This window comes from Herpailurus yagouaroundi, unplaced genomic scaffold, assembly GCF_014898765.1.
Source record: "Herpailurus yagouaroundi ecotype Mexico unplaced genomic scaffold, PumYag 192, whole genome shotgun sequence".
Taxonomy (NCBI): Eukaryota; Metazoa; Chordata; class Mammalia; order Carnivora; family Felidae; genus Herpailurus; species Herpailurus yagouaroundi.
In genome coordinates, this window is record NW_024412423.1 from 21,985,001 (window position 1) to 21,994,069 (window position 9,069).

Here is a 9,069-nt window from a genome sequence, read left to right on the forward strand (position 1 = left end):
GGCGGGGGCGGTCAGCTGTTGTACTGGCACGCATTGAGGCCCGAGGCCGGGCCCTGCAGCCCGCCGTAGCCGAACGACGAGTGCTGCTTGGACTTGAGCCGCAGGCTGGCTAGGCTCGAGTTGCACGTGTCCCGGTAGACGCTGTAGGGCGAGGCGGGCGTGCCGTACGGGCAGGCGCCCGGTGACATGGCCGAGTTAAGCGAGGAGCCGGTGAGGTTGTTGATGTTGTTGAGGCCCGAGTTGGGCATGCCGGGCACGGCGCCCGGGCCCATGCTCGACGGCATGGTCATGGAGGAGATGGAGCTGGGCGCCGAGAACATGGACTGCGACGACAGCGGGCTCATGGAGTTGAAGAAAGTGAAGCTCTTGGTGGAGAGCGGCGCTGGCGCCAGGCTCTTGGCGGCCCAGTTGTTGTAGGAGTAGCCGGCGGCGTACACGTCCTCGTAGGGCTGCACCAGGCCGCTGAACTGCGGCACGTAGCCGCCCTTACACAGGTCCAGCTGCTGGTTACGCTCGCGCTTCCGCCACTTGGCTCGCCGGTTCTTGAACCAGACCTGGGGGAGGGGGCAAGAGAAGGGTCAGGGCTGCCGAGCGCGGGAAGTCCCCTCCACCTCCACTCCCTCCACCGCTCCCCCACCCAGCCCTCCGCCGGGTTCCTTCTCTCCGAATTTCGTCCCTTTTCTCCGATATCTCCGCCCCTGCAGCCTCTCCTTAATGGTTCCTTTCCTGTCCCCAGAAAACATTCCTCTTTCCCCTTTTCTGATCTAGATCCTCTCCCCCCGAGTTAAATCTATTTTCTCTTCCTAATCCGGAGCGATCCTCTTTTGTTTTAGCAAATATTCGTTTGCTTTCTTCCTCTCTCAACCAGTCCATCTCCGGCCTTCTCCTCCAAACGGGTCCCGGTCTGTCTCCTAAATATTCCATTCTTTTTCTTCTCCCTCGAATACAAAAGGTATTTCTCTTCCCGGAAATATAAGATCTCCCGACTCCCTTCATTTCTTCATTCTATTTTTCACTCCTCAAATAATCTGTTTCCATCTTTAGCGGGAATGTTTGATATGCCCATTTCTCCTCCAAACGTTTATTTTCATTTGGTCCACCCCGCTATCTGAACTATCCCCCCCCAGTCCCTTTTCTCTGTTATCCCTCATTTTTGATCCTTTTGATTCTTCCTCAAATATTTAAGTTTCTTCCCCGTCTTTCCAAATATCTGACCATTACTGTTTCTTAAATAGTCAATTCTTTATTTTCCTCAAATGTTTGATCCTTTTGCCCTCCCTTAAATGTTTCTCTCCTGCTGCCTAAATATGTTTCTCTGCAAATATTTAATTTCCGTTCACTTCTCACTAGTTTCTCTCTAATCTCCCCTCCACTTTCTCCCACAATTTAGTAAGAACCTCTTCTTTCCCAACTCTTGGTCCTTGCCCATCCTCACCTATCCTCCCACTGTATGACCTCTACCCTCCTCAGCCCTCCTCCAACCCTGGGCTGAGTTTCCTGAGCTAGGCTGTGGGTCCCCTGCATCTCAGCCTTTTCCAGTCCCCCACACTGACATTGCCTGATTCCACCCCCACACCACTCCTGCCACCATAAACCCAGGCAGGATTAGTGAGTTCAGGATTACTGAGTGCTGTCTTCACTCGAGTCCCACCGGGCTGGCTAGCCTGACGGGAGGGGTGAGAGCTTGGGTTATAGGAGGGAGTCAGTAGGCCAGGTAGCACTCTGGGCTGGCTTGGGACTTGCTCACAATATCTGATTAAATATTTGCACGCCCACAGAAGAAATGATTCTCTTGCTGCTCTGGCAAGAGAACATCAAATCTCTTGCTTTTACTGGGAACCAAAGGGTGAGGAGAGGGAGTGTGCAGACATCATGTGGTCATGGCTCAGAGATCTTACATCTCCAAAGGGACCCAGCCTGAGGGTCACTCTGGCACCAGAGCTGCTCCTCCTTCACCTGACCCCAGCCCTACAGGAAAGGGCATGAGGGAAAGGGTCGAGCTCAGCACTGGCTGAATGACTGGAGAGGAGTCAGGTGGGGACTATACTGAGATTCAGGAGAAGCAGGCTGTGGTTGGGATCACCGCCCCAGGAAGTGTTGAGACCCCCAAGCATAGGTACCCTTCAGGCCTCTCCCAGGTTGCCAGGCAAGATCTGCCTTTCCCTTTCGTTTTCAGGGGAAGGCGCCAGCAGCTCCGGAGGTCCTCATCAGCGGGGAACCCTCTGCGCAGTGTAGGGTAGTAACATCCCAGAGGGCCCTGGGCCCTGGGCCCTGCAGGGCAGGGGAATGTCCCTTGGGGCCACGGATCTTGGGGTGAGGCTGCAGGAGAGCCCGAGCGTCAGGTAGGACTCGAGGCGGGCAGCAGCCAGGGTCACTAATCACCAACGGGCTTAGCAGCGGCGGGGCCTAAAGTGGAATCCTCTCCGGTGGAGGGAGGGAGCAGGTCTGAGTGGTGCCAAAGAGACAAAGTCTGAGCGCGGGTTTAAAGCTTTTCGAGGACTTAGGACCGCGGCAGAGGTAGCCAGCAGCCCTTCTCGCGGGTCCCCTCAGACGCGCACCCTGCGCTCACCCTCACGCGAGGCTCGGTGAGGTTGGTCCACACAGCGATCTCCTCCCGCATGCTCATGTCGGGGTAGCGGTTCCTCTGGAACGTGGCCTCCAGCTCTTGCAACTGCTGGCTTGTGAAGTGCGTGCGCTGCCGCCGCTGCTTCTTTTTCTTGGCCGGGTCTTCCGCACCACCGCAGCCTGCGCCTCCTGCACCGCTGTCCTCCGGCCCCTTGACTTCCCCGCTGCGCTCCTTCTCTGAATCGGGCAGGACAGGCCCCGGTCACCTTGGGCTTCTGCCCTTTTGCACCCCGTCCCGGCTCCACCGAAGCGCCTGCCATCAGCGCTGGCGGCCCTCCCTCCCGCCAGGGGCCCTAGGATTGTCCCTATTGGAAAGAGCCTGCTGGGCGCCTGATCGTCGGTAGTCACCTTTGCTCAGCCGTGCCCCAGAGAAGAGCCCGGGAATGAGAGGCACAGGCCTAGGTTCCTGCCGGGCTGGGCCTGCTCTTGCGGCTGGGCTCAGGCTCAAGCCTTACTGCTTATGTCACCCGCAAATGTATGACAATTTGAGGGCTCTTGGGCGTCTAAATCTGGGGGTCTCTGCTTTCCTGAACTAGGATCACATCTTTCTAGCCCAAAGCTAGTGGGTCCATGGAGCACGAAACAGGCTGTGGCCTGCAGCCCCTGCACTTTCTTCTCCCCAGGGCTGTGTGGGAGCCACACTGGGCAGGCACAACACAGCTGTGTTCTCGGCCTTAGCTCCAGGCCTCAAGTCCCAAGGCCCAGAAAATCCCTCAGGCAGCAGCCCAGACCGACAGACTCTGTCTAGGTGACCTGGGGCTCTAGCCTCTCTCTCTTTCAAGCTACACAAAATACATTCAATCATAGACACATTGAAAACAAACAAACAACAAAAAAATGAAAACAAAACACAGAAGCCCAGATAAACTCAATTCTGTGCCTAACACCATAGAAAGGGTCACAAACTCTTAAAAATAGGCAGATAGGGACACAGGGCAAATGCAAATTAAGAAGCCAAATACCTCCGTGCAAACACACCCTCAACTAAATACAGTGCTGCATGTGTATAAACTCCAGGCAGACACAGGCATTTATTTCTTTGAGATTAAAAAAAAAACCACCACCACCAACTTACTGTACTGTTGTAGATAGATTTTTTAAACCCTTCCCAATAATCCCCTTCTAGAGATAATTTTTAAATCCCAGGAAAATACAACACTATAGTTAGGTAACTGAAATTACCAAAATAACACCACTGCAAATGGATTTTGAAAAAATCCTGTAGAAACGCGCCATTTTGGATTGACTTTTAAAAATCTCCCCAAGAATAATGTTGCACGTAGCTATTTTAAATTCCAGAGAAATATGCCTAGTGATTCTTTCTATAATGAAAAATACAGTTAAAATGTTAAATATATCCACAAAGATTTGGTTTTAAAAAGCAATCTATAACTTTATATTTCTCTGGATCTTAAAAGTAAAAACCAACCAAAGGCCACGCTTAAAACTTTTGAAAACAAAAGTACAATCCAGCGTTGATTGTTTTTAAGTCAAGCAAACAGAACCTCTCAGAGAAAGTCACTTAGGGATGCAAAACAGAAATAAATAGAGATTAAAAACGTGTAGAGAAACACTCAGCGGTGGATTAAGAAACGAACACAGCAGAGGCGCCCACGGCCCGGGAAGCAGAGAGCTCTGCGGCAGCGCCGAGTTAGGACGCCGAGCCCGGGAGCCAAAAGGAGACCCTGGAGGCCGGGACCGGCCGAGGATTAGTCGCGCCACTGCCCGCACCGCCCACCCGCCGGCCCAGCCTGCGGCCAGCCCGGGGGGGTAAAAAGCTTGAGCTCGGACAAAAAGGCAGCGCGGAGGGAGACTTGCCCGAGCCGAGTCGGGGCCCTGGCTGGGCGGCCTGGCGGCTGCCGCGTCCCGCGGCCCACGTGGGGCCCGTCTCCCTCGATTAGGGGGTCCTACTCCGAGCCGGGCCGAGCCCCTCGGCCCGCTCGCCCTCGCTGTCCTGTGTCTTCTACTTGAAGTTGTCCTCCCCCCGCCTCCCAGTGTGTTTTTCTGACTTTTCCCGCCACCCCTTCTCTTCGATTTCTCCCTCTCGATCGTCGCCCACTGCCTGTCGGGGTGTCTGTCCCATCTCTGTCTCTCTGGGCACTTTCTGTCGCCCGCCGCCCCATTCCAGTCTCGAGGGACTCCTCTCCTGCGGTCTGAGAGGCCCTTGGGCACCAGTTGCGCAAACCGAATTTTTTCCCCGTTCTGTTTGCTGCGGATTCAGAGGGGCTGTCAGTCCGACCTTCCCTCCCGTTGTAGGTTCGAGCATCTGCCGGTCTCTTGGCGCGTGGGGACCGGGTGGAAGTAAAGCACTGAATTTCGATTTATAAAGCGTGTAAATTTCCGAGTACACCCCCCCCCCCACCCCGATCGAGAACGGGAAAAGAAATGGTCGTGACGCCCCTGGAGCGTAGAGGGAGACTGACGGCGCGGCGCGGGGGCCAGGCCCTGCTCCCCGCTCCGTGCGCCCGACTCGGCTCCGTGCGCGCCTCGCGGGGAGCAGCGCTTACCTGGCAGCTCCGTGTCGGACGACTCGCTGGCAGAGTTCTCGAGCGGCTCGCGGGGGTCGGCGGCGCGCGCCAGGTGGAAGGCAGGCCCCATGTCGTGCGGCGGCGGCGGCGGCCGGAGTCCCTCCGGCAGCCGCTCCAGGCTCATGCCCCCCTTGAAGGCGTCCATGGAGGCGGGGACCGCGGCGGGCGCTCCAGGGGCCGGGGCCGGGGCTGGACGCGCCCGGCCGCCCTGGCTGCGACCTGCGGGGACAAGAGCACAGCGCCTAAGCGGCTGCCCCCCAGGGCTGCACACGCCCGCAACGACGCCGCGCCCGCCCCATGGACTGCCCGGGGCTGCGGGGCCAGGCGGGCGGCAGCGGCAGCGGTTTCTCGCGACCGGATACCCGGCTTCGCGCTCCGCGCTGCGCTCCCGCCGCTCGGGCCTCAGCCGCCCGCCCGGCCCCGGCTCCGGCTCCCGATCCGGGGCCGGTTTCTAAGGCTCCGGACGGCGCCGGCAGAGGCTGTCTTAAAGCGACAGTGCGCACCGCCAGGTTCCAGCAGTCCCTGCGCCAGGGGTGGTGGGTGGGGTGGGCCTGGGTGGGAGGGGGCTGGGGAGGGAGGGAGCCAGCGAGCGAGGGAGCGCGGGCGGAATCCAGCCCCGAGCCGCCCGCCCTCCCTCGCCCGTGCCCTCCCCCTCCGCAGCCACCTTCCCGCCGCCTCCCCGCCCCCTCCCCCCCGCGGCCTCGCCGCGCCGCTCCCTCCTTCTCCGTTGACGCACCGACTTCTCCCTCGGCCGCACAAAAGAAACGCATCTGGCCTCCAAGTCCCGCGCGGCTCGTGCCCACCTCAAGCCCCAAATGACTTGTTTTGTTCAGAATCGACTCCTGTCTGGGCCGCCTCGAAGTCCCCAGCCCCTGGCAAGAACAGCCCAGGATGAGAGAATGTTCTCGGAGCAGGATCGCACCGAGCGGGCGCCTCCGAGCCAGCGCCAGGGCGGGGGCAGAGCCCGGGGCCCGTTCCGGCAGCTCCCAGAGGCGTCCTCGTCTAGGGGCCGCCGGCCCCTCCTTCCTCGGCCTCTTCTCCCGGGACCTGAGCCCGGCTGAGTGACAGCAGCCTGCGTTCTAATGGGCCCCCGGATGCTGCCTCCTAATTAGCTTGGACCCTGTCCTCCAAGGCTGCTTCTCAGGCCTCCCCCTCTGCACCGCAGTCAATTTTCCGGGATTGGGATAGAACTGATGGCTTCTAATCAGACGAAACGTTTCTGTTGGCTCCAGGCCTCTGGCGAGTGCAGCAGGAGACCCCAAGAGCCCCGCCAGGCCCCACAGCCTCTCCTGTGGGGCTCTCTCCCCTTGTTTTGCACCAGTCCGGCCAAATCAGCCAGGCCCAAGCCTTGGCAGCCAGGGGGTTGGCTTCTGCCCCCTTCAGGGCAGGTTTGCAGCGATCTGCGGCCTCTGCATTGGCTTCCCAGAGCTGCAGACACCTGGCCCAGGCCAGGTGCCTGCCGTTTCCCAACCCTGGGCCAGCAGTCCCGGAAGCCTTCCGCCTTCAAGCCTCTCCCTGGTACGGTGGTAGCTAAGCTGCAGCGCCACTGGGGCCTCCATGGGTGCAGGCAAAGAAGTTCCCCTCCTACCCTTCAGAATGATCCCCTCCTACTTCAGTGAAGTTTGTTGAAGGATTTTGCTCAGCGATTGTTAGCCGGCTCTGAGACTGCAGAGTCTTGAGCAAATAGAAGGCAGATGGGGTGGTAGGGTGCGACCCTGACCTGTTCCTCTGGCCAGAGCTGGACCCCATGCTGCCCTCTGCTCCTCACCTGCGGACCAACTCCCAGATGGGAGCAGCGCTGGGCAGGACGGCAACCTGGGGGAGAAGCACTGCCCTACACTCCAGACCCAGCACCTCACCCCAGGGCCTGGTGCACTCCCCATCTCTCCTGGGAGTCTCTGCTTGGGACGGTGCAGGCTGAGGATCTGGGATGTTCTGCAGGCACTGCCTTCCATCCCTCACCCTGGCTCCTCATCAGGAGACCCACAGCCTCAGGCTGAGTTCTTTGGTGAGGACTGCAGGGATGCGGTGGGTACAGGGTGGAAACAGGCCTGCCTCTCACTCCCTGAGTGTCAGCCCCAGGCCCCCAGCTCTGGGAGCTGGGAGAAAGCACAGCTCCTTGGGATCTGGCACAGCCTCACTGGGTGCCTGTGACTATAGGAGCAGGGGCTGGAGCTGAGGCCCGAGGGAGGATGTATCCCACGGGTTTGAGTTGGGGAGGCTCAGCGACTCTTGCCCTTTCCTCCCAAAGGGGAGTTTCTCGAAGTTGAGCTCCCCAGGATGAAAATAATCTTGGGTGTGTGTGGGTGGGGGGAGGGTGGCAGGAGGGGGACGTGGGAAGTATGGTTGTCCAACATTTGCCCTCAGCCTCAACTTTTACCGTATTTCTTGGCTGAGTCTCCTGCAGCAGCAGGTACCTCTTTTTGCGACCCAGCCTGCCTGGGTACAGACAGGACACTGGAGCAGGCACATACACACATGTAGTGCATACCCACCTAGGTGTGTGCTGTTCACACACATGCACACATGCTCCCTGCACATCGTGCACACACAGCCAGGCTCTGGGTCCCAGAACAATGCTCGGCACCAGATCGGGCTGGTAGGGGACAGGAGGTTTGTTCTCAGCCCGCTGATGTGGGAAGCATAGTGTTCTTCTGGGTGGGGACCTGGAATAAATGTTCTGCTTGTAGGTGTTCAGAGGCTGAGGGCCACCGCTTTTCACTATCCACGGAGTGTAGAGTCAGGATTTTCATAGATGGGGACTGTTTTGTGACTCTAGCTCTAGCTGTTCAGTCTGAGGGGCTTGGATCCCTCACTATTGCATTTAATGTAGTTATTGAGCACCTGCTGTGTGCTCCTCTGGACCCAAGCCTCCGGCAGTGTTTTGGACAGTCACATTGGTCCAATGATTTGGAAATCTTGATGCCTGCTATGTGGATGGAAAGGCCTTCAGACTATTGCGGGTGAAGCCCCAAATCCCCAGAGGCCCTGGGCCCCAGAGAGAGACTGTGACTAGTAGGGACTGCCCGGGGGAGTCTGTTCTGCTGGGCCCAGGGAATGGCTGAATGAGAGGAGACGATGAGGATGCTGGCCGGATAGGGTGTTGGCTGGAGAAGGGACCTGGGCACTTTCTTCTTCCCCAGCCTTACCCTCTACTGGCCACTATCCCCGGCAGGGAAGGGTCTTTCTTCACACTCACAGATATATCACATACACGGGACAGCAGGCAGCTCCCTTGTGGGAGTAAGAGCAGGGGTTCAATGTTCTCCCAGCTTTGCTGTGTGACCTTGAGCAAGGCTCCACCTGCACTGTGCCCCAGTTTCCATGTCTGACACGGACTGGGCAATCCCTACTTGCCGCTTCGACTTGCAGCTCACTTGACGATGGGGACGCGAGGAGAGGAGGGAAGGGGCTTACTGGGGCTGGAACCAGGTGTCCTATTCCCCATCCCTTTGGGCCATGCGGAGCTAGCAATGATTCTGTGACTTTCAGGAAATTTGGAGGCTTAGAGTCCTGGCTGGGTTGAGTGGAGGCGTCTGGCCTGTTGTAGGGTTTGAAGTAGTCACCATAAGGACCTTTCCTAAGGCCGGGCTCACTCAAAACAGATTCTGTGCCCAAGAACGGGTTAGCAGTTTTATTTGGGAAGAGTGGTTGGAGGGTCCTCATGGGGGGCATCCTTCCACGCACTTATATGGGGGTACGCTGCCCTAATCTCTGCACCAGAATCAAGGGATTTTAGGAAAAGGGAAGGAATGTGCCGTGGCTTGCCCTCGAGGCCATCCATGACTCTCTGGGACATTCCAACCCTAAGCCTCTTAGGCCGTGGAGAAGTTCAAACTAGAAAACCCAGTTTTGGAAGTGCATCTGGGACCACCTACCTCCTTCTGTCTGTTTTATTCCCCCCCCCCCCATAAAA

At 58.1% G+C, this 9,069-nt stretch overlaps 1 protein-coding gene across 1 annotated transcript; it reads right to left on the bottom strand.

Moving 5' to 3' along the window:
* Positions 1-6: 6 nt before the first annotated feature.
* PITX1 (paired like homeodomain 1) lies at positions 7-5,643 on the bottom strand. Its single transcript, XM_040444516.1, has 3 exons — positions 5,133-5,643; positions 2,570-2,802; positions 7-554 (listed from the first exon to the last, which is right to left on the bottom strand). The coding sequence occupies exons 1-3, from the start codon at positions 5,296-5,298 to the stop codon at positions 12-14; spliced, it is 942 nt and encodes a 313-aa protein (XP_040300450.1). The 5' UTR covers positions 5,299-5,643; the 3' UTR covers positions 7-11.
* Between the last annotated feature and the right edge of the window lie 3,426 nt (positions 5,644-9,069).